At 58.8% G+C, this 24,002-nt stretch overlaps 5 protein-coding genes across 5 annotated transcripts; 3 read left to right on the top strand and 2 right to left on the bottom strand.

Annotated features, from left to right (window-relative positions):
• Positions 1-947: 947 nt before the first annotated feature.
• On the bottom strand, positions 948-2,643 carry HRG_11756 (uncharacterized protein; the record flags this gene model as incomplete). The annotated part of the gene is made up of 4 exons (XM_044870226.1): positions 948-1,069; positions 1,369-2,119; positions 2,194-2,369; positions 2,610-2,643. 4 exons carry the CDS (start codon positions 2,641-2,643, stop codon positions 948-950), a joined length of 1,083 nt encoding a protein of 360 aa, XP_044714721.1.
• A 1,745-nt stretch (positions 2,644-4,388) lies between these two features.
• On the bottom strand, positions 4,389-5,537 carry HRG_11755 (uncharacterized protein; the record flags this gene model as incomplete). Its single annotated transcript, XM_044870225.1, has 4 exons — positions 4,389-4,497; positions 4,569-5,084; positions 5,162-5,356; positions 5,422-5,537. 4 exons carry the CDS (start codon positions 5,535-5,537, stop codon positions 4,389-4,391), a joined length of 936 nt encoding a protein of 311 aa, XP_044714720.1.
• Positions 5,538-8,173: 2,636 nt separating this feature from the next.
• On the top strand, positions 8,174-10,113 carry HRG_11754 (ATP-dependent DNA helicase PIF1; the record flags this gene model as incomplete). Its single annotated transcript, XM_044870224.1, has 4 exons — positions 8,174-8,232; positions 8,332-9,098; positions 9,387-9,979; positions 10,066-10,113. The coding sequence occupies 4 exons, from the start codon at positions 8,174-8,176 to the stop codon at positions 10,111-10,113; spliced, it is 1,467 nt and encodes a 488-aa protein (XP_044714719.1).
• A 238-nt stretch (positions 10,114-10,351) lies between these two features.
• Positions 10,352-13,212, top strand: HRG_11753 (PIF1-like helicase domain-containing protein; the record flags this gene model as incomplete). The annotated part of the gene is made up of 8 exons (XM_044870223.1): positions 10,352-10,834; positions 11,031-11,122; positions 11,183-11,243; positions 11,321-11,573; positions 11,662-11,726; positions 11,793-12,060; positions 12,127-12,724; positions 12,789-13,212. The coding sequence occupies 8 exons, from the start codon at positions 10,352-10,354 to the stop codon at positions 13,210-13,212; spliced, it is 2,244 nt and encodes a 747-aa protein (XP_044714718.1).
• Positions 13,213-18,368: 5,156 nt separating this feature from the next.
• On the top strand, positions 18,369-23,762 carry HRG_11752 (PIF1-like helicase domain-containing protein; the record flags this gene model as incomplete). The annotated part of the gene is made up of 13 exons (XM_044870222.1): positions 18,369-18,512; positions 18,736-18,785; positions 18,843-19,371; positions 19,430-19,491; positions 19,646-19,945; positions 20,006-20,531; positions 20,614-20,658; positions 20,883-21,082; positions 21,155-21,380; positions 21,578-21,675; positions 21,741-22,291; positions 22,748-23,172; positions 23,235-23,762. 13 exons carry the CDS (start codon positions 18,369-18,371, stop codon positions 23,760-23,762), a joined length of 3,684 nt encoding a protein of 1,227 aa, XP_044714717.1.
• Positions 23,763-24,002: the final 240 nt, after the last annotated feature.

Below are 24,002 nucleotides of genomic sequence, written 5' to 3'. Positions count from 1 at the left end.
CACTTCTTCGAGCCAATTCTCCGAGGCGCGATGCACTCTGAATTCCCTTAAGGCGGGCTGTCAGCAGCCCTGAAGTTCCCGGTCCTGTTGCGGGTTTAGAAAGCTGGCAACCACCCCGTCGGCCTGCAGAGTCGTGGTCGTGGGGTGGTCCATCCTGTGGCAATTGACTCTGGTCGACTTGGGTCCCCTTTGCTCCCGGAGACGCTAGTTCATGAATTCTTGGGGCTTGCGCTTGTGCCGAACACGTTGGCGGCCCGCCGGCATTGCTCTCCTGGCCGGCCAGACGCTGGTCGGTAGCAAGGCGACCACAGTCACGGATGACGTCCTCTTGGTCGTCCGTTTTCCCCCTTCCTTGGATAGGCTCCGTACCGGAAACAGCGCGGATTTGCTGCGGATTATCGGCGTCGACTCGCGTGGTTGGAATCGTCGGGTTTCGCCAGGACGGCTTCCCAGACTGTCTCGTCTTCGGCCCGATAATCTCGTCGCGCCTTCCCGTCCTGATGACCAGAGAAGTTTCCTGAGTCCAGGCGCAACGGCGACCCTGTGTTGTTCAAACCATTTCCTGCCAATGATGATGTCGTAGTCCATCCGGACGACCAAGAATGGTAAGTTCTTTAGGAGTCGTCCATCAATCTCGAAGTCCATAAAAAAAAAACCTCCTTGATCGGGTGTTTGTGCTTGACTCCCGCGTAATCCTTTAGGTGAATTGGCTGATCAAGCCTCTTCCTCTGGGCCCCAAGTTGTGAGGCCGCTCTTCTCGCTAACCTATGGTTAATGGCGAGATACATACTCGCTCCGGTGTCTGCAAGGGCACGAATGAGAATAGACATGTTGTTCAATTTAAGGCGAGATGAGATTGTCAGCTGTTTGCCCCCCTATGAGTCTGTCCAAATCCGCCGCTCCAATCACAGACACCAAGTCGGCCAGGAACGAGACTTTGTCCTGGCCTACTCGTTTTCCGACTCCGAACTGCTCGAGTCTGGGTCGCAAACCTTGCCCTTGCCCGTGGCGGTGTTGGTTGTCGCTGCGCTGACTGGGGCCGCCTGCTCTCCACGGTCTTCGTGGTTGCCTTTCCGGGTGTTGTTGTTGCGGGTGCGACAGAATGGGGCGATATGCCCAGATTCTCCGCACCGGTAGCACAGGTTATTGATGCGGCGACGTTCCTCTCTTCCTCGGAGATACGGTTCCCTCCAGCTTCCCGGCTAGCCCCTTCGTTGCCAGTTTGTTCCCGGTGGCGACCACGGGCATTGTTACGGTTGCCGCCATTGTTCCGAACCCCTCGGGCACCACTACTACTAGAGTGGTTGCGCTTTTGCGCTTCGGAAAAGTTGTGGCGGGCCACGAACACCTGGTGCTGTGCTGACTCACAGAAGTCCTCGTAGCGCACTTTCGTATCGTAGACCCTCTCGACCACCGCTTGGTTGACCGGAGCAGGAAGAGAGTCCCACAGGGTCTGTTTCTGCATTGAAGGTTGGTACCCCGCCGCCTCGTACATGGAGTTGAATTCCCCCAAGAAAATATTGAAGTCCTTCTTCCAATCGTATTTGCAGACACGCAGCTGGGCGCGGGCGTCGGCGCCTTTGTTTGGGTTTGTGTGCGCTGTCTGGAGGACCTGGATTAGTTCGGCCAATGTTGTGAAAGGCCGAGTCAGCGAGTGGTGGCGTCCTTCTACGGTCTTATACGCGGTGCCCTCGAGACGCGTAATCACGAAGTTGATCCGCGTCTTCTCAGAGGCGAAAGTATCGTTGTCCTCCTCGAACTTGCCCTCTACTTGCTTAATCCAGCTTTCAAACGAGGAGTCCTTCGCCGGAGAACATGGTGGGTTTCTCTCCCGACGTTTCCGTCCCTCTCTATAGTTTGGGTTGGTGCCATCCATCGACTCATATCTCCGGAAGGCTAAAAGGGCCGCATATCCTGACGGCCGGAATTCTTCGCGGTCGTCAAAGGCTGTTCCTTCCCGTTGGCCTGGTGTGCTGACTTCATCTTCACCATATTGGCTGTCTCTTGGCTCGGTCACTCGTACTTGGGCGACCAAACGGGCCACTTCTCGGCTGATGTGGTCGGTTAATTGCTGTCTCTGCTCGGGAGACAATTCGGTGAACAAGCCGCTGCTGCCCTCCTGATTGGTTCTGTCAGCCATTTTAGGTCCCTGTCCTTCCTGGATGGTTATGTGCGATTCGATGGTCCCTGAACTGTTTCTTTGGTCTTGATCTCGGTCTTGATCTTGGTCTTGGTCTTGGTCTTGGTCTTGGTCTTGGTATTGATCTTGATCTTGGTCTTGGTCTTGGTCTTGGTCTTGGTCTTGGTCTTGGTCTTGGTCTTGGTCTTGATCTTCGATGCTTGGTAAGACGGGTCGTGGGAGCTGCGATCTATGGAGGGCCGTGTCCTGTTCAAGTGGGCCGGCCGAGCGCAGTCTTGGCATGGGGTAAAGTCGTGGCGTTCTTATGAATCGCTCGGCAGCGATGGCGTGGTAGAGAGCAGAATAGTGTGACGGTCACGGACTGAGCCAGAAGGCTGTGGACTCTATTACGAAGATTCTGCTCTGAAGAAGAGAAAGGAGAACAGAACAATACAACTGGGTGTCCTCTCCCTAAATATGCCTTCCGTACGTGTGGGCCGCTGGCTCAGCAACATGTGGGTCATGTATGCAAAGGGGGTGTGACGGTGCTAGGCCGTCACAATATCTTATCCAGGACACCCGAACCTGAAGAGTCGACGAGTTGAGATATGGGAGGGGTCAGTGACACAGTCTCCCCTGCACGACGTCGTGATCGATGGTCGCGCTGGATAGCGGCCCGCTTGGCCCTCGCCCCGGCCCTGGCCAAATCGTCTTGCGAGTCCTTCCCGCCTCTGTGTAATCTAGCAGCCAAGCAACTGTAATCTATACTAACTGTGCTGCTTGGGACAGGAGATGGATCAGAGTGTGAGACGGTTGGATGGCTCGTTCGCTGCACAGGAGGTGAGGGAGCCAGAGCCCGGGAGAGCCCTGAACTTTGTTGGGTTGGCGGAAATGGCGTCCCCAGCACTACACGCGGCTGGCTAATCGACGACTCGAATAACGCCCTCGCTATATGGTGTTGCCGTAGCCTCTCTGGCGATGTAGGCTGGGTTCCGAGTCTGTCATTAGGAGGCGATAGAGCAGCATCTCGTTCAGTTCTCTTGGGAGCGGGAGTCTCAGTTGAGGAAGGACCGACGGCGAAGTTTCTCAACGTCAGAATCGCGTCCCTGGATCTGGAACGCTTCATTTAGTCAGTGTCGGATGTCTTGCGGAGGGGGGAGGGAACAGAGCTGACATGAGAATTGCACTGGTTACGACATTCAAAGCACGTCTTGGTGGTACCAGCAAATTTCCGTTTGCTTATGAAGTCACCCGCCGGTTTCTTCTCGCCACAGCGGGCACAGACAATAGAAACCAAATCATCTCGAACTCCTGAATAAGTAGACCTAGGGCTCATTATTTATTGAAGCAAGACGTGAAAAGGGGTTGCGTGAATGAAGTTTCCATGTGAGGCACATGCCTTGTAATAATAAACAAACCAGGGGCTGCTGGCTAGGTCCCACTTTTTAAGAGCCGTCGTCCAGTTGCTCCTCGTTTTGCGGCCGTGCATACAAATTTGGGACCAATCAGAGCCCAAGAAACTTATTAACCCCTGTCTGGACCAAACCCTCATACGAGAGGAAGGCTCGCCAGCCGCGGCTCGCGCAAAGAAGCCTTTCGGAACGAAATTTGGCGACAAGAGAACCGGAGAAGAGTTGGCTACAGAAGAGAGAGAGAGAGTTGGCGACAGTAGATTGGAGACAGGAAGAAGAGTGAGGTCGAGATACGAGACACGGCGAGAGACGTAGAGCATTATCGTGAGTGAAACCGAGACAGAGCGTCGGGGAGGCAGGCTAGGCCGCTGGAGGGAGATTTTGTTTAAAAGGCGCAAACTCAAAGGGCGTGGAGAGACGGCAGGGTTGAAGAGAGATGTGAGTGGGTAATGCACGTCTGGGCGAGTGGAAGGCTCGGAAAATTTACATGTGCTACCGGTATAAGTCGTAGGTATAAACAGAATAAGGAGTATATTGGGAAGTTTTGACTTGATCGTCTTCATGAAAGGGAGAACAAGAAGAGAAGAGAATGTGCTATTCGAGCCTTTGGCAGTTGATTTTGAGGATGATGAGACATGTTGTCATGTTGTATTGTTTCGTTTGATGCTTTAAAGTTTAGAGAATATTCTTGGGCGGACGTCGGGCGCGCAGTGGTCGGGAAGATATCGACGCGGGAGGTCTGATAGAGCCAGAGGCGGATGTGTCTTGGTGATTGACCTGTTCGGTGTCCGTCTCTGACTCTGCGGGGTCTTCCGGGGACAGAAAGGAGGAGGTATCGGATTTGGGAGTCTTGACCGTCACAGTCGGTGATTATGGTGGAAGTTTCGGGAGAAAGTCGCGGTCTCTTGGTTGGGGTTTGGTAGGGATCGGGCAATGACCGACTTGATGCCAGCATAAGGGGATCGACTGGGCCAGAAGCATGCGGCGTGGGGGAGGCGGGGCTTTGGGCGGCCTTGGGTTTCTTCGTAGAGGTAAACCTGGCCAACGCAACGCTATAGTCCGAGGGATTGCCGACCGCGCTCTTGGGTGTCGTCGGCAGTAGTTGTGTTGCAGAAGCCTGGTCGGACATGGCCTTGTCGTGGAAAGTCCACGTGTCGGGGACGACGATGAAGATATAGTCTTGGTCGAAAGCCGGGGCATGTTTCATGATCTGGTGATCCAGTAAGCCGGCGATTTTGCCCGTACAGGTGAAGAGAGTGTTCGACTGGAACTGGCTGTCGCGCCTCTCGGTCATCTTCTTGCATAGGGAGGTCCAAGGATTAGCGTGAATGGGGAAGATGACGAAAACTTGGAAGGGGTGAAAGCCCTTGAAGGGGGTTTTGCCGGGAATCCCAGGACAAATAAAGGTGGAGAGCTGGACAAAGCCGCAGCAGCTCAGCTGGGTGTCGTCAAGGGCCGCAGCCGAGTTTCCATGCAGGAGGTCGCGGCCGGAGCCGATGACAGGTCCCGTGAAGGAGACAATGGGTTGTATCGTTGGGAAAGTATCCACCGAGCTGAGGTGCGAGTGACAATTCTATGGATATCGTCAGGGAGGGCAGTGGCGACAGAGAGATTTGGAGCATAGACTCACGGTTGGTAGCTGTGATCGCGGACTATAAGCGCGGGGACGGTGTATTCTGTGATGTTATCATCGTCCGACTCCAAGCCATCACGTCGCTCGATTTCCCACGTCAGGGCAAAGGGATGAACACGGCCGACCATGAAGAACCATTGCTCGGTCCATTCCGAGGAGATTATCTGTTGGTTGTATATGGAAATATTAAGGCTGAAGAAGATGCAGGTTGATGGATTGCCAGTATCTGACCGGATTGCTGCATACCCGGAGTCGACAGCCATGAGGGCGTGGGAAGGAAGACCCTCGCTAGGGTTTCTGCGTTGAGCCCTTTGACACGATGCTCATTCTGGTAGGCGAACCTAGCCGGGCAGCCGGGCTGGACAAAGGCCATCATGGACATGTCGGCGCCAGCATTTTCTGGCTGTCAAGAGGTTGCCGCGGGAGGACGAGGTATCGACGTTGAGCTGGGAGGCCGACATCGTGAGAACATGGCAGATGTAGTCACCGTGGAAGTGTAAATGAGGGGTTACGCAGAGTGGAGGTGGGCATCCTATAAAGCAGGTTTTCTTGCTGCTCGAAAGAGGGCTCGCGGCTAGGGTCGGGGAGACTTAAGAGTCAGAGAATGCTACCTAGGTGATAGATCAGAAGCGGGGGTATGCGGGAATGAGCTGGCGAGGTTCTTGAACAGTCTCGACCATCTGGTTCTATGGTCGTGAGTGAAGTAGGGAGCCGGGGGTTGGAAGTTGAGTAGGGGTGATGACTATGTCGCGAGAAGTTGGAGGTCGGCGAACAGTAAGGTTAGTGTGGGTAAGTCTGCGGAGAAAGAAAGTCCAGCAGTACCCTTCGGTGTCATCGTTGCATGGAGTAGATAGCAAAGGCGACAATAACGAATGAGAGTGAAGGAAAGAAAGAGGTTATGGTAGTATTGCAGGGTCCCTTTTGACGGTCGTCGGTAGTTGGATGGGCATTGCGTGCGGCTGAGCGAGGCGGGTGCCGACCGTGTCGAGTCCACTATTGGGACACGGTGAAGTCGGATATAGGGGACGACCTGAGGAGGAGGATGCGAGTTGGTCACGAGAACTCTCCAAGAGGGTTTGCAAGTCGAAACTCCGGTGGCTAGTGACTACAAGAGGACAGGCAGGGGGATCCTGGCTGTCGCTTTAGCATGAAGGCCGTTGATGCGACGTTGGTGGTGGCGAGGGAGCAAACCTAGCCGGGTAGTCCGGTTGCACGAGGACACCGTGGACATGTTATCGCCGGCAGCCTTTTGGCTGTTGCTCGACGAGGTGGAGTGGCAGATATTGATGGAGCAACTGATGCGCAAGGTGGGTGGGACGGCGTTGGAAGGGCCGGAGAGTATGGTTGAAGTGTGCGGCGGGCGGTTGGCGCGGCCACCCCATGTGCCGGAGGTCGGCAGTAGCCAGGGATTCGCTGGAGTGCGCAAAGAGAGCACGGCGATGGAAGGGCCGCTTTGGCAAAGCTGGGGTAGCAGGTCGCACGTGGAGACCAGCCGAGGGCCGGGACGGTGGACGCACATAGGGAGGGTAAATGGGGATTACAAAGGGTAGTAGTATTGCATCGCTTCGGTACCATAGGCAAGCATTATAAGGAAGAAATGCCACGGCCATGAGAGTAGTGATCGTTAGGAAGCTTCCCACTCGGAAAGAAATAGTGTACGCCAAGAAGCGAGATTATCCAAGTGGAAGTGCTCCGAGCCAAAACTTTCTAGCCTGTTGCCAATCCACGCTAGTCGACGTCGAGGAGGCAGTAGCATGGCGGACAGTCCTGCAGGGAAGCTAGGCGAGGCGGCCGCTCACCGTGGAGCCTGTTCGTTGTCAGTCGAGGATGGAGAAGAGGGTAGGAACGGGGGAGTGCCTGTTTCGGGGTGCGGAGATGATACAGGGCAACTCCGAGAAGGGCACGGAGCACGGGAGACAAGGTTGGGGCGGTTCGGGAGATACAGATCAGTGGCGAATGAAGCATTAACGTTCCGGCTGATTCAGCCTAAGCAGTCTGCGGTCGAAGAAACCGCATGGAGAAAGCATGCAGGGGCGATCGCAAAGTCACTGCCGAGAAGACCGCCGCGAGGCGGTTTGCGGTCAAGCAGAGCACGGAAGTCCTGTAATTTGGTCAGCAGCGGAAATTCCGCGCAACGTCAGTCACCGAGTCCGCTTCCGAGGTTCGTGTTGCCTACAGAACGTGGAGACCAGGGGCAGTGGGCTCTGACAGTCCGCCCTTCATCGGCCGTTTTGCCCCAGGAGAGGGTCCTGAAGGTGACGGGCAGGGAGATAAGGCGGCGACCGGCGGTGTCCCGGGTGTTCGTTCGAAAAGGGACCGACGCTCCGACCTATCCAGCCCAAGGATACGACTTTCCAAGACCTAAGACGAACGGCGCAATTTGCAGCATCGATTGCATGGGGTTTGCCCAAGCTCCGTCGGGGACCGGTTCGGCGGCCAAGGGCACAGGTGGGTGTGGACGATGGCGCAGCAGAGGCAGCGGACGGCTCGCTGCGCGGACAGAGGCAGTCCCGGAGGCGGGAGAAGAGAGCCCGTCTTCCTAGCCGGGATGGGCGCCCGATAAAACAGGTCCGAAGTGGAATCGGAAGGCATAGGAGACGGAGCTGCAGGCCGAAGACCTGGCGAGTGTGCTGCGCTTTTGGAGGAAGACTTTGCCTTGAAGGAGAGATTGTCTAACGATCAGACGTGGTGCACGCCAATACCGCTCGAGAGGAAGGTGTCGACGGTGCGAGACTTCTATCAGGCGTTCCACGATGCGAGCACGTTGCCGATACGGACCATGGTGTGCTACCGCAAGTGTACGAGAGGAGAGTTGAGGAGATTACATGGGATCATTGGCTGTCAAGTTGCGTACCAAAGGGCGGCCGCTCACCATTTTCATGCCGGAGTTGCTTTCCTGAGGGCGAGTCCGTGTCGGTGTGCGCCGAGTGTGGCCGATGCCTGGCGCGCAGGAGCCTGTCGCCGGCGATCCACCTTCACAGTCGCCTTGGCTGCGAGCACATGTTCCCGATGAGCTCGGGACTGACGCCGGTCGAAGAGAAGCTCATCTCGCTGAACTCATGTTACGGGTTTGTCACGAGATATAGCATTCCGGGCGGGCAGAGGCAGAGCGTGAAGTATCCGAGGCATGTCAGGGCCACATCACAGTGTTTCCGAACAATGTGCAGGAGCTGGCCAAAGTGCTCCCGCACCCCTTTGCAAGCACTGGACGAGATCCACATCTCGTGGCAGGGCGCGGAGAAGCCGGCACCGAGCGACCTGTCGAGTCTCTTGTCGGTGAGGCGGCGGGTGGTCGAGAGGGCCCTTGTCTGGCTGAAGCGGAACAACCCCCACTACGCCGAGATCGAGATCGACGCGGCGGAGATGGAGAGCTGGGGAGACTCGATACACGGGGTACCGTCGTCGGTGTGCGATCGTATGGAGCGGAACGAGCCGTCTGGGTGGGAGAAAGCGCGGACGGCGCACGTTGTGCCGCCCACGGAACGCGCCGTGGACGAGGAGGGGCCGGTGGAGATCGAGGAGCTCTTCGCCCTGCTCAACCAAGGACAAGAAGCCGGCGGCCAGGGTGAAGGTCACGGGCCCAACGGAGAAGGCGCGGTTCGCGATGGAAGTGACGCCTGCCCCGACCAGAACGTTCCAGCGATCAACGAGGTGACGTCTTCTGGCATGTTCGCGCTCGACGGACCGCCAGACGTCGCGGACGTGGAGAAGCTGCAGTTTGCCTGTGACGCTGTTGGTGAAGGTGCCGACGACGGCCGTGCGGGCCCGAGAGCGTGGGTCGGGTCCCTAGCCGGGGGGGTTCGGGGGCGTGGCGACGGTGGTTGTGAGCCATACATCCGGGTTTCGCGGGGGGGTGAGTTTACCGATTCCTTTGAGGCGTCCTTCTTTGCCAGGACGTTCCCGACCCTGTTCCCATTTGGCGTTGGGGACCAAGGCTGGTTGAAGAGACCATGGTCGACGCGGGAAGGTCACGGCCAACTTGCGAGGCAGGGCTGTCGAGGCAGAGGCGGCCGCGGAGACCCGTATCGTCTCGAAGCTTGAACCTTCAGGCGTGGGCCGAGATCGTGCTCCGGCGCCATGGTGGTCGATTTGCACTGCACCACATCTTCGCATTTCTCGTCTTCAACATGGGGTGCGGTCGAGGAACCGCCGGGTCAGCATGTTGAGTGTGGGAGGAAGAACTTCCGCAAGGTAGAGCGCATCGTGCGTTCGATGACCACAGAAAGGCTAGCGGCGGCGAGGGTCGAGTTGGAGAGCTCGGGTAAGACGACCGATGGTGACGTGAAGGAGCTTCTCAGGAGCCTCTCGCTTTACGGCCACCGGCAGCCCATGTCGAGAGAGGTCCGTCTCAATATGCGGCGGAAAATCCAGTCGCTCATCGTCGGATATGGCGTGCCGGCCATCTGGTTCACCATCAACCCGAACGACATTACGAACCCGGTGAAGCTGCGACTGGCGGCATACCGCACACGCGATCCCGACGCGGCCGAGGAGTTCTTAGAAGGCCTTGGGGATGCGTATAAGCGGGCACGGCTGGCGATATCGGATCCCATGAGCTCGGCCGTGTTCTTCCACCGCGAGATGAAGCTGTTCTTCGATCATTACGTGAAGGTCGGTGAAGAGTCGGTATTCGGGCGCATCGGCAAATACTATGGCGCCGTGGAGACGAACGAACGAGGGGCGCTTCATGTTCACGGCTTGCTCTGGCTGCACGGGAACGCGCATCTCAGCTCGATGCTTGCCGACATCCACGGGGAGGATCAGGCGGCGTATCGCGAGCGAATCGTCCGATACATCGATAGCGTCTTCTCAGAGGTAAGAATGCCTACCTAAGATGTGCCACCGGGAGCCTGAAGTACTCTTCTGATGGCCAAGTGGGGCCGGGTTGACGTGCAAGGCAGGATCTGGACCAGGAAAGTTTTGCGCCGTGCAAGCGGAGCGATCTGTGACGGGCGGTATTGGTTCCCTGCTGGACAACGCCGCGCAGTTCTCGGCCGCGTTTATCGAGGAGGCCAACTTCTGTGCCGGCGCGACGCAGGTGCACACGCATAGCCCGACCTGTGTGAAGTACTCCTTGGGCAAAGGAGGGCGGAAAGGGACCTCTGCCGGTTCAAGGCGCCATGGAGGTTAGTCGACAAGACCGCCCTCACGGCAGACGGGGTGCTGCAGATCCGGAGGACACACAGCATGGTCAATCGATGGAACGAGGCTATTGCTGTCGGGCTCCGGCACAACCATGATATTTCCTTCATTGCGACGCAGCGCAAGACAATGGCCCTCATCTATTATGTCACGAACTACGCGACCAAGGTGGAGGACCCGGTGTGGAAGCGTGTGGCGGCCGCGGCCGAGCTCCTGGCCGCCTCAACAGGTGATGGCACGGCAAACGGAGGGCGGGACGGTGGCGGAGACGCTGCCACCGATGACCCTGTCAAGGGGAACAGGACGCGACAGTTCCTGATGAGAGTGGCGAACCGCGTGTTCACGGAGCGTCCGCTATCACAGGTCGAGGTCGTCGCTCACCTTCTCGGATATCCGGCCGAGTTCACCGACAGCAGCGCGTGGGCGTACCTGAACTGTTCTCTGCTGTACTGGGAAGTCTTTCGGCGATGGCGGCATCTCCGAGAAGCCAGTGGCGCTGCGGCTACGGATGACACCTTGGATGAGTCGGTCGTCGTCGAAGAAGAAGGCCTGAGAATCTCCCACGTCGAGGCGTACCAGCACCGGGGAGAGCTGCTGAAAGGCCTATGCCTGTATGACTACATATCGATCGTCAGACTGAAACGCATCGGCAACGACGAGAGCTGGGCGGCTTGGGGAGATGTCTTTCGAGGATGGATGGGCGCCGGGACGACGCTGGGTTCAGGTGCTCAGGCGGCCGGGCAAGCACGCTACCGTCTGCCTCGACGGCTACCTGAGCAAGGACTTCACCTACGATGACGAGTCGTGCTACCGGAGGTGTGTATGGCAACTGCTCTGTCAGCGGGCATTATCGGAGAGGCTAACCCACCCCTGAAGGGCAGCCGTGCAGCATCTTGCGCTGTTCGTGCCGTGGAGTCCTTCCTGGGCGAAGGAACAGGTGAGATCAACAGCATCTGGGCGCGGGCTCGAGACGCTATGGCCCCGAGAATATCATGTCTGGTCGACAACGTGCAGCTGCTTCGACGATCCGCCGAAGACGCAAAACGCGACGCCAAGCAATGGGCAGCCTCGTCCGGCGATGGCGACCCGACGGTCGCACACGTCGAGGAGGGTGGAGCAGGCGAGGCGGGCGCGGAGTCTGCAGCGACATATCAGCCCAACAGCATCGGAGACGCAACGCGGCTCATCGACGTCGTCCGAGGTGCAGTGGGAGCGAATCAGGTGACGGCCAAGTCGCCGGAGCTCATGGCAATGATACAGCAGCTCTGTCGGTTTCAGCATCGGCGCTGCGCTCGACGGCCGAGCTCGAGGCCACGGCGCTGATCGAACGAGGGAGAGGCGGTTAAGCATGCCAGGGCGGGTATTTTCCGGGGCCGCACTACCGCCGCAGGATCAGGTCAAGGCTATCAAGTCGCAGCAGGTAAGTGCCTCGAAGGAGAGGAGAGGATGATCCAGGGATACAAAGCACGCCCGCCGCCTGGGAAAGCGATCGCCGCGCAGCGTTGCGAAGGGTGATGACCGGTTTCGGGAGGACGAGGTCGAAATGACGATGGCCGACTCCGACGAGACCGCTATCGACGCAGGGGCGGGAATGGACGTTCAGTTTGGCCCATCAACCTCCTTCCTCGCGGCGGGCAAGGTGTTGGCAACACGGCTGACGCTGAACAAGAGGCAGTCCATCGCTTTTCTGATAATATGCCGCCAGCTCGATTTGATGCAGCAGGCCGACGGGGCGATGCCTGCCAGCTGCGCCAGTTCGTCGGTGGCGAGGGCGGTACCGGCAAGTCGCGAATCATCGAGGCACTCGTCGAGCTGTTCAGTAAAAGAGCCTTCGAATCGTCTGCTGATCACGGCGACGTCGGGGACTGCGGCGGCGCGGATCAACGGCATCACGATCCACCCGCCTGCGGGTTCACTAAAGACCAAGGGGCGGGGCGCGAACATGGTCAAAGACCTTGACGGGGTGCGGCTGCCGAAACAGGCGGAGCGGTTCATCCACGGCCAGTCTCGAATGGATTGGCAGGAGAAGGATGTGCTCGTCATCGACGAGGTGAGCATGCTCGGGGCGCGGACGCTGCACGCCGTGAACGAGCGGCTTCGCCGGCTTCGCGGATCGCGGCAAGATTTCGGGGGGATCCCCATCGTCCTCTTCTGCGGAGATTTTCAGCAGTTCCGGCCGGTCCAAGAGAGGTCGATCGTCCTGCCTAGCGCGGCCATCTCGTGGGACGTAGACAACTCGTTCAAGGCCGAGCAGCGTCACCAGCACGACAAAGCGCACGCACTGTGGAAGAGGTTCACGACGGTCGTCATGCTGGACGAGCAGATGCGCGCCGCCGGCGACCCGGAGCTGCAGAGGCTGCTGAAGCGGATCCGTCTAGGCGTGCAGGATCGGACGGATCTAAACCTCCTCAACTCAAGGTGCTACCGGGAGGAAGGCGGATCCTTGGGAGACGGGCATCACCGTGGTGACGCCGCTCAATAGGAATCGGTGGAACCTGAACATGGAGGCGAGCCTGGCGTTCCGGGTCCAGCAGCGGTCGACGATGCGCATTTTCATCTCCGAGCACAAGTGGAAGGAGGAGCTGCCGACGGAGGAAGAGGCGATCATGATACTCAACCAGGGCGACGATAGCGCGATCCCGGTGCCGGCCGTCTTCATGTTCGTGGCCGGGATGCCCATCGTCGTGAACCACAACACCCACCAGGGGCTGAAGCTAGTGAACGGCGCGAGCTACTCGGCGGTGGAGGTCATTGTCGACAAGGCGTACCCGGGGCATCGGATCTCGGCCGATATGACGATCCACTTCGGCCGCCGGCGGGATCATTCTCGAATCGGAGACGACGAGATATCTCCACTTCGTCGGGATGCCGCCGGGCACGATCTTGTTGACACCCATGACCGTTAAGATACAGTGCCAGCGAAAAAGGCCGTGGCAACGCAACGACGTCAGCCGAAAGGGTTTGCCGTGCGCAGCAGCGTTCGCGTGCACGGACTACAAGGTGCAGGGCAAAACGCTGGAGCGCGTGGCCCTCGAGCTGCGAGGGACACGGACGACGAAGATGGATGGAACGGTGGTGCCTCGCAGTGCGACCCGTACGGCCTGTACGTGCAGCTATCGCGCTGCCGAACTCTAGACGGCATCATGCTCGTATCCAAGGTGCGGGACAGAGACTTGGTGGGCAACCGGGTCCCCGAGGAGATGACTGCCGCACAGGCCAGGCTCGAGGTACTGAGCGAGAGGACCGTTGAGGAGGCGTTGCGCTGGCTGGACGGTGATGCTGAAGAGTCAAGGCGGCCGCGCTAGGTGACGCGATGAAGAGTTCGGCAGGCGGGAAGAGTCGGCAGGCGGCAGACAGGGTGGGAGGCGCCTAGTGGTGGGATAAGGCACGCGAAAAGGCAACAGAAGCCGGGGGAAGGGCAGCGACCAACGAGGAGGGAGGCAAGGAGGGACCAATCACAAGGGACCAATCAAGGGGCGGAGAACTTTTGGGGGGAGAGGGCGGGGTCTGCGGGGCACGTTAGACGAGGGGAAGGCTCGCCAGCCGCGGCTCGCGCAAAGAGGCCTTTCGGAACGAAAGTTGGCGATGGCGACAGGAGAAAGTCGGAGAGGAGAGAGTTGGCGACAGGAGATAGGAGACAGGGGAAGTGAGAGGAAGACAGGAAGAAGAGTGAGATATGAGATATGAGATGGAGATCCGGCGAGAGACGTAGAGCATTATCGTGAGTGAAATCGAGACAGAGCGTCAGAGAGGCAGCCTAGGCCGCTGCAAGGAGATTTTGCTTTGCAAAGGCGCAAAGGGCGTGGAGAGGCGGCAGGGGTGAAGAGAGTTGTGGGTGGGTAATGCATGTGTGGGCGAGTGGAAGGCTCTGAGGATTTACAGGTGCTATAAGTGGTGGATATAAACAGAATAAGGAGTATATTGGAGAAGTTTTGACTGGATTGTCTTTGTGAAAAGGAGAGCAAGAGGAGAAGGAAATATCCCATTAGGGCCTTTCGCACTTGAGTTTGAGGATGATGAAACATGTTCCTTGTCATGTTGTGTTGTTTCGTTCGTTGCTTTACAGAATATTCTTGGCGGATGTCGGGCGCGGTGCGGTCGGGAAGAGATTGACGCCGGAGGTCTGATAGGGCCAGAGGCGGATGTGGCTGGGTGATTGACTGGCTCGGTGTCCGTCTCTGAGTCTCCGGGGTCTTCGTGGGACAGAAGGGAGGAAGTGTCGGATTTGGCGGGGCCTCGACTATCACAGGCGGCGACTATGGTGGAAATTTCTGGAGAAAGTCGCGGTCTCTTGGTTGGGGTTTGGTCGGGATCGGGCAATGACCGCTTTGATGTCATCATAAGGATCGACTGACCTAGATGCAGGCGGCGTGGGGAGGCGCCGCTTGGGGCGGCATTGCGTTTTTGGTAGAGGTAAACCTGGCCAACGCATCGCTATAGTCCGAGGGTTGCCGACTGAGCCCTTGGGTGTCGTCGGCAGTAGCTGTGTCGCAGAAGCCTGGTTGGACATGGCCCTGTCAAGGAAAGTCCATGTATCGGGGACGACGATGAAGATATAGTCTTGCTCGAAGGCCGGGGCATGTGTCATGATCTGGTGATCGAGTAAGCCGGCGATTTTGCCCGTGCAGGTGAGGAGAGCGTTCGGCTGGAACTGGCTATCGCGCCTCTCGGTCATCTTCTTGCATAGGAGGTCCAAGGATTGGCGGAATGGGGAAGATGACGAAAAGTTGAAAGGGATGAAAGCCCTTGAAGGGTGTTTTGCCCGGAATCCCAGGACAGATAAAGGTCGAGAGCTGGACAAAGCCGCAACAGCTCAGCTGGGTGTCGTCAAGGGCCGCAGCCGAGTTTCCATGCAGAAGGTCGCGGCCGGAACCGATGACAGGTCCCGTGAAGGAGACAATGGGTTGTATCGCTGGGAAGGCATCCGCCGAGCCGAGGGTGCGAGGATGACTCTGTGGCCATCGTCAGAGATGGTAGTGGTGACGGAGGTCTGGAGCATACACCTACGGCTGGTAGCTGTGGTCGCGGACGATGAGAGCCGGGATGGTGTATTCTGTAATGTTGTCATCCTCCGACTCGAAGCTATCACGTCGCTCGATTTCCACGTCAGGGCAAAGGGATGAACACGGCCGACCATAAAGAACCACTGCTCGGTCCATTCCGAGGGGATTATCTGTTGGTTGTATATGGAAATATTAAGGCTCAAGAAGATGCAGGTCGATGGATTGTCAGGATCTGACCGGATTGCTGCATACTCTGGAGTCGACAGCCATGAGGGCGTTGGAAGGAAGACCTCGCTAGGGTTTCTGCGTTGAGCCCTTTGACACGATGCTCATTCTGGTAGGCGAACCTAGACGGGCAGCCGGGCTGGACAAAGGCCATCATGGACATGTCGGCGCCAGCATTTTTCTGGCTGTCAAGAGGTTGCCGCGGGGAGGACGAGGTATCGACGTTGAGCTGGGAGGCCGACATCGTGAGAACATGGCAGATGTGGTCACCGTGGAAGTGTAAAGGAGGGTTAGGCAGAGTAGAGGTAGGCATCCTATAAAGCAGGTTTTCTTGCTGCTCGAAAGAGGGCTCGTGGCTCGGGTCGGGAGACTTGAGAGTCAGTGAATGCTACCTAGGTGATAGATCAGAAGCGGGGGTATGCGGGAATGAGCTGGCGAGGTTCTCGAGCAGTCTCGACCATCTGGTTCTGTGGTCGTGAGTGAAGTAGGGAGCCGGGGGTTGGAAGTTGAGTAGGGGTGATGGCTATGTTGCGAGAAGTTGGAGGTCGGCGAACGGTAAGGTTAGTGTGGGTAAGACTGCGGAGAAAGAAAGTCCAGTAGTCCCCTTCGGTGTCATCGTTGCATGGAGTAGATAGCAAAGGGGGCAATAACGAATGAGAGTGAAGGAAAGAAAGAGGTTATGGTAGTATTGCAGGACTCCCTTTGACGGTCGTCGGTAGTTGGATGGGCATTGCGTGCGGCTGAGCGAGGCGGGTGCCGACCGTGTCGAGTCTACTATTGGGACACGGTGAAGTCGGATATATGGGTCGACCTGAGGAGGAGGATGCGAGTTGGTCACGAGAACTTTCCAAGAGGGTTTGCAAGTCGAGACTCCGGTGGCTAGCGACTACAAGAGGACAGGCAGGGGGGTCCTGGCTATCGCTTTAGCATTAAGGCCGTTGATGCGACATTGGTGCTGGCGAGGGAGCAAATCTAGAAGGGTAGTCCGGCTGCATGAGGGACGTCATGGACATGTTATCGCCGGCAGCCTTGTGGCTGTTGCTCGACGAGGCGGATTGGCGGGTATTGATGGTGAACTGATGCGCAAGGTTGGTAGGATGGTGTTGGAAGGGCTGAAGAGTATGGTTTGAAGTGTGCGGCAGGCGGTTGTCGCGGCCATCTCCATGTGCCGGAGGTCGGCAGTGGCCAGGGATTCGCTGGAGTGCGCAAAAGAGAGCACGGCGATGGAAGGGTCGCTTTTGGCAAAGCCGGGGTAGCAGGTCGCACGTGGAGACCAGGCGAGGCCGGGACGGTGGACGCACATAGATAGGCATGGTAACGGGGAATATAGAGGGGTAGTATTGCATCGCCTCGGTACCATAGGGAAGCATTTTATAGGGAAGCTATAAGGGAAGAAACGCCACGGCCATGAGGGAAGTGATGGCTAGGGAGCTTCCCATTCGGGAGAAGTAGCGTCGTCAACAAGCGAGACTGTCCAAGTGGAGGTGCTCCGGAGCCAAAGCTTTATAGCCTGTTGCCAATTTACGGCAGTCGACGTCGAGGAGGCAGCAGCATGGCGGACAGTCCTGCAGTGAAGTTAAGCGAGGCGGTTGCTCACCCTGAAGCCTGTTCGTTGTCAGTCGGGGATGGAGAAGAGGTGAGAACGTGAGCGGGTCGGGTTCGGGGCTCGGAGATGGTGCGACAGGAGCCGGTGTAGATGTGGTGGCAGCTTCTGAGGGGCCGCAGAGCACGGGGGGAGAGCCTGGGACGGTTACGAAGATACGAATCACGGGCGAATGCGGCATCAACGTTCCGGCCGATTCAGCCTAGGAAACCTGTGGTTGAAGACACCGCATGGAGACAGCACGCAGAAGCAATTGCGAGGTCGTTGCCGAGAAGACCGCCGCGAGGCGGTTTGCGGTCAAACAGAGCACGGAAGTTCCATAATATGGTTAGCAGCGGAAGTTCCGCGCAACATCAGTCACCGGGTCAGCTTCCGAGGCCCTGTTGCCTAGGGAACGTGGAGATATGGGGTAGCGGACTCTGATCGTCCGCCCTCATCGGCACTTTCTGCCTCAGGAGGAGATCCTGAAGATGAGGAGCAACGTGTTACGGCGGCGGCGGGCGATGTCCCGAGTGTTCATTCGAAGGAGGTACCGAAGCTTCGATCCATCCAGCCTAGGGAACCGGTATTCGACAACTTAAGAGAAAACGGGCAATTAGCAGCAGCGATTGCGTCTGGTTTGCCCAAGCGCCGTCGGGGACGGAGTTGGCGGGTAAAGGGAGTACCAGGCCGCAGGGGTGTCTCCAACGCAGCAGGTACGGCGCAGCATCCGGGGCCGTCTCCTGTGGGGGTGGGCGACGCCGCGGCAGAGCCAGCGGACGCTTCGCTGAGCGGGCGGAGGCTGCAGCAAAGGGAGGTGGGCGGCTCATCGCGGGTGGCGGCTGGGGAGCCCGTGCAGTTTGATCGGCAGCAAGAACGAGGAGAGTGCTGGAAAGGGCAAGGACTGAGGTCAAGGTTCGGCGTGGAAAACGTTCGCCAGCACGGCCCGGTGCCTGTCCAGTGCAAAGGGCCGGATGGCGTGTCAGGGGATGCGCACGTAGTCGGGCAGTCGTCGCCAAAGCTGCCGCATCCGACGGCTTGCGAAGAAGCGAATCAGCCACGGAGAGAAGAAATCATGGATCGGAGGCGGCCCCGGAGGCGGCCCCGGAGGCGGGAGAAGAGAAAACGTCTTCCTGGTCCGGACGAGCGCCCGAGAAAACAGATTCGGAGTGGAATCGGAAGGCAGAGGAGTCGGGAGCTGCGGGCCGAAGACCTGGCGAGTGTGCTGCGTTTTTTGGAGGAAGACTTCGCCATGAAGGAGAGGCTGTCTAACGATCAGACGTGGTGTACGCCAATACCGCACGACAGGAAGGTGTCGACGGTGCGGGATTTTTATCAGGCGTTCCACGATGCGAGCACGTTGCCGATACGGACCTGCATGACAGCTACCGCAAGCGTACGAGAAAAGAGCTGAGGGAGATCAGATGGGATCAATGGCTGTCAAGCTGCGTGCCAGAGGGCGGCCGCTCACCATTTTCATGCCGGAGCTGCTTTCCCGAAGGCGAGCCCGTGTCGGTGTGTGCGGAGTGTGCCCGATGCCTGGCGCGCGGGAGTCTGTCGCCGGCGGTCCATCTTCACACTCGCCTTGGCTGTGAGCACATGTTCCTGACGAGCTCAAGGGACTCACGCTGGTCGAAGAGAAGCTCGTCTCGCTCAACTCCTGCTATGGGTTTGTCACGAGATATAGCATTCCGGGCGGGCAGAGGCAGGCCGTGAGGTATCCGAGGCACGTCAAGGGCCACATCACAGTGTTTCCCAACAACGTGCAGGAGCTGGCGACCAGGTGCTCCCGCACCCCTTTGCAAGCACTGGACGAGATCCACGTTTCGTGGCAGGGCGTGGAGAAGCCGGCACCGAGCGACCTGTCGAGTCTCTTGTCGGTGAGGCGGCGGGTCGTCGAGAGGGCTCTTGTTTGGCTGAAGAGGAGCAACCCCCACTACGCCGAGATCGAGATCGACGTGGCGGAGATGGAGAGTTGGGGAGACCCGATAGACGGGGTGCCGGCCTTGGTGTATGATCGCATGGAGCGGAACGAGCCGTCCGCATGGGAGAAAACGCGGACGGCGCACGTTGTGCCGCCCACGGAGCGCGCCATGGACGACGAGGGGTCGGTGGAGATCGAGGAACTCTTCGCTCTGCTCAACCAAAGGCAGGAAACGGGAGGCGAGGCTGAAGGGCACGGGCCCAACGAAGAAGGCGCGGGTCGTGATGGAGTTGGTGCTAGCCCCGATCAGAACGTTCGACCAATCAACGAGGTGACGTCTTCCGGCATGTTTGCTGGACGGACCGCCAGACGTGGCGGATGTCGAGAAGCTGCGGTTTGCCTGTGACGCTGTTGGCGCAGGTGCCGACGACGGCCGCGCGGGCCCGAGAACGTGGGTCGGATCCTCGGTGGGGTCGAGGGCGTGGCGACGATGGCAGTGAGCCATACATTCGAGTCTCGCGGGGATGAGTTTGCCGACTCCTTTGAGACGTCCTTCTTCGCCAGAACGTTCCCGACCCTGTTCCCATTTGGCGTTGGGGACCAAGGCTGGCCGAAGAGGCCATAGCCGAGGCGGGAAGGCCCTTACCAACTTGCGAGGCACCGGTAGAGCTGCTGAGGCAGGCGGCAGCGGGAGACATCGTATCCTCCCGAAGCTTGAACCTCCGGATTTGGGCCGACATCGTGCTCCGGCGCCATGGTGGCCGGTTTGCGTTGCACCACATATTTGCATTTCTCGTCTTCAACATGGGGGTGCGGTCGAGGAACCGCCGCGTCAGCATGCTGAGTGTGGCGAGGAAGGACTTCGGCAAGGTCGAGCGCGTTGCCCGCTCGATGACCGCGCAAAGGTTAGCGGCGGCGAGGGTCGAGTTGAGAGCTCGGGCAAGACGACCGATGAGGGCGTGAAGGAGCTTCTCAGGAGCCTCTCGCTGTACGGCCACCGGCAACCCATGTCGAGAGGTTCGGCTCAATATGCGGCGGAAAATCCAGTCGCTCATCGTTGGCTACGGCGTTCCGGCCATCTGGTTCACCATCAACCCAAACGACATTACGAACCCGGTGAAGCTGCGACTGGCGGCATATCGGACACGCGATCCCGGCGCGGCCGAGGAGTTCCTAGAAGGCCTTGGGAGTGCGTACAAGCGGACAAGGCTGGCCATGTCCGATCCGATGAGCGCCGCCGTATTCTTCCACCGGGAGATGAAGCTGTTCTTCGATCATTACGTGAAGGTCGGAGAAGAGTCGGTATTCGGGCGCATCGGCAAGTACTATGGCGCTGTGGAGACCAACGAACGAGGGGCGCTTCATGTTCACGGCTTGCTCTGGTTGCACGGAAACGCGCATCTCAGCTCGATGCTTGCCGACATCCACGGGGAGGATCAGGCGGCGTATCGCGAGCGAATCATACGATACGTCGATAGTGTCTTCTCCGAGGTAAGAATAGCTAAGACGTGTCACTGAGAACCTGAATTGCTCGTCCGATGGACAAACGGGGCCAGGCTGACGTGCAAGATAGGATCTGGATCAGGAAGGGTTCTGCGCCGTGCAAGCGGAGCGATCTGTGACGTCCGATATTTCCTCCTGCTGGACAACACCGAGCAGTTTTCGGCCGCATTTGACGAGGAGGCCAACTTCTGTGCCGGCGCTACACAGGTTCACACGCATAGCCCGACCTGTGTCAAGTATTCCTTGGGCAAAGGAGCGCGGAAAGGGAATCCATGCCGGTTTAAGTCTCCATGGAGGTTGGTCGACAAGACCGCCATCACGGCAGACGGGGTGTTGCAGATCCGGAGGACTCACAGCATGGTCAATCGATGGAACAAGGCTATCGCTGTTGGGCTCCGGCACAACCACGACATTTCCTTCATTGCGACGCAGCGCAAGACCATGGCCCTTATGTATTATGTCACGAACTACGCGACGAAGGTGGAGGACCCGGTGTGGAAGTGTGGCGGCCGCGGCCGATCTCCTGGCCGCCTCAACGGGTGACGGCACGGCCAACGGAGGACAGGACGACGGTGGAGGTGCTGTTGGCGATGACGCCGCCAAGGGAACAGGACGCGACAGTTCTTGATGAGGGTGGCGAATCGTGTGTTCACGGAGCGTCCGCTATCTCAGGTCGAGGTCGTCGCTCATCTTCTTGGATATCCGGCCGAGTTCACCAACAGCAGCGCCTGGGCGTACCTGAACACATCTCTGCTGTACTGGGAAGTCTTTCGACGGTGGCCGTATCTCCGACGAGCAAGTGGCGCGGCGGCCATAGATGATACTCTGGATGAGTCGGTCGTTGTCGAAGAAGCAGGCCTGAGGATCTCCCACGTTGAGGCGTACCAGCACCGGGAGAGCTCCTGCGAGGGCTATGCTTATACGACTACATATCGCTCGTTAGACTAAAACGCACCAGTAAGGATGAGAGCTGTGCGGCCTGGGGGGAGGTGCCCTTCGAGGATGGATGGGCGCCAGGGAGACGCTGGGTCCAGGTGCTCAGGCGGCCGGGCAAGCATGCTACCGTCTGCCTCGATGGCTACCTGAGCAAGGACTTCGGCCACAACGACGACGAGGAGTCGTGCCACCGGAGGTGTGTATAGCAACCGCCCTGCCGGCAGGCATCATCAGAGTGGCTAACCTCCCCTCCCCTTAAAGGGCAGCCGTGCAGCATCTTGCGCTATTTGTGCCGTGGGAGTCCTTTCTGTGCGAAGAAACAGGTGAGATCAATAGCATCTGGGAGCGGGCGCGAGAGGCGCTGGCCCCGAGAATATCATGTCTCGTCGACAACGTGCAGCTGCTTCGACGATCAGCCGAAGACGCAAAGCGCGACGCCAAGCAATGGGCGGCCTCATCCGGCGATGGCGATTCCACGGTCGCCCACGTCGAGGAGGGCGAGACAGGCGAGGCGGGCGCAGAATTTGCAGCGACGTATCGGTCCAACAACATCGGAGACGCAACGCGCCTGATCGACGTCGTCCGAGGCGCAGTGGGCACGAATCAGGTGACGGCCAAGTCGCCGGAGCTCATGGCAATGATGCGGCAGCTCTGTCGATTCCAGCAATCGGCGCTCTGCTCAACGGCCGAGCTCGAGGCCATCGCGATTCCCGAACAAGGGTTGAGGTGCATAAGCATGCCAGGGCGGGTATTTTCCGGGGCCGCACTACCGCCGCAGGATCAGGTCAAGGCTATCAAGTCGCAGCAGATAAGTGCGTCGAGGGAAAGGAGAGAATGATCCAAAGCGTACAAACCACAGTCGCAGTCCGGGAAAGCGATCGCCGAGCTGCGTTGCGGAGGGGGATGACCGGCTTCGGGAGGACGACGTCGAAATGACGACAGCCGACTCCGACGAGACGGCTAGCGACGCAGAAGCGGGAATGCGCGTCCAGCTTGGCCCATCGACCTCCTTCTTCGCGGCGGGCAAGGAGTTGTCAACACGGCTAACGCTGAACAAGAGGCAGTCGATCGCTTTCCTAATAATATGCCGCCAGCTCGATTTGATGCGACAAACGAATAGGGCGATGCCGGCCAGCTCTGCCAGTTCGTCGGCGGCGAGGGGGCACCGGCAAGTCGCGGATCATTGGGGCACTCGTCGAGCTGTTCAGTGGGAAGAGCCTTTCGAATCGTCTGCTGATCACGGCGACGTCAGGACTGCCGCGGCGCAGATCAACGGCATCACGATCCACCCGCCTGCGGGTTCACTAAAGACCAAGGGGCGGGCGGCGCGAACACAGCCAAGGACCTTGACGGGGTGCGGCTGACAAAACGGGCGGAGCGGTTCATCCACGGCCAGTCTCGGATGGACTGGCAGGAGAAGGACGTGCTTGTCATCGACGAGGTGAGCATGCTCGGAGCGCGGACGCTGCACGCCATAAACGAGCGACTCTGTCGGCTTCGCGGATCGCAGAAAGATTTCGGGGGGATCCCCATCGTCCTCTTCTGCGGAGACTTTCAGCAGTTCCGGCCGGTCCAAGAGAGGTCGATCGTCCTGCCGAGCGCGGCCATCTCGTGGGACGTAGACAACTCGTTCAAGGCCGAGCAGCGGCACCAGCACGACAAAGCGCACGCGCTGTGGAAGAGATTCACGACGGTCGTCATGTTGAACGAGCAAATGCGCGCCGCCGGGGATCCGGAATTGCAGGGCTGCTGAAGCGGATCCGGCAGGGTGTGCAGGACCGCACGGATCTGGACCTCCTCAACTCAAGGTGCTACCGCGAGGGCAGGCGGATCCCTTGGGAGACTGGCATCACCGTGGTGACGCCGCTGAACAGGAATCGGTGGAACCTAAACATGGAGGCAAGCTTGGCGTTCCGGGTCCAGCAGCGGTCGACGATGCGCATCTTCATCTCCGAGCACAAGTGGAAGGAGGGCCTGCCGACCGAGGAAGAAGCGATCATGATACTCAATCAAGGCGACGATAGCGCGATCCCCGTGCCGGCCGTCTTCATGTTCGTGGCCGGGATGCCGGTCGTCGTGAACCACAACACCCATCAGGGGCTGAAGCTGGTGAACGGCGCCGGCTACTCGGCGGTGGAGGTCATTGTCGACAAGGCGTCCCCAGGGCATCGAATCTCGTCCGACATGACGATCCACTTCGGCCGCCGGCGGGGATATTACTGGAATCGGCGACGACAAAGGACCTCCACTTCGTCGGGATGCCGCCGGGCACGATCTTGTTAACGCCGATGAGCGTCAGGATACACTGCCAACGAAAGCGGCCGTGGCAGCAGAACGACGTCAGCCGGAAGGGATTGCCGTGCGCAGCAGCCTTCGCCTGCACGGACTACAAGGTGCAGGGCAGAACGCTAGAGCGCGTGGCCCTGGAGCTGCGGGGGACACGGACGACGAAAGTCGATGGAAGGGCCGTGCCTCGCAATGCGACCCGTACAGCTTATATGTGCAGCTATCGCGCTGTCGAAC

The sequence above is a fragment of the Hirsutella rhossiliensis genome, assembly GCF_020360975.1.
Source record: "Hirsutella rhossiliensis strain HR02 chromosome Unknown scaffold00022, whole genome shotgun sequence".
In the NCBI taxonomy this organism is placed as follows: domain Eukaryota; kingdom Fungi; phylum Ascomycota; class Sordariomycetes; order Hypocreales; family Ophiocordycipitaceae; genus Hirsutella; species Hirsutella rhossiliensis.
The sequence above is the reverse complement of the archived record's forward strand: the minus strand, read 5'-3'. Positions and strand labels throughout refer to the sequence as shown.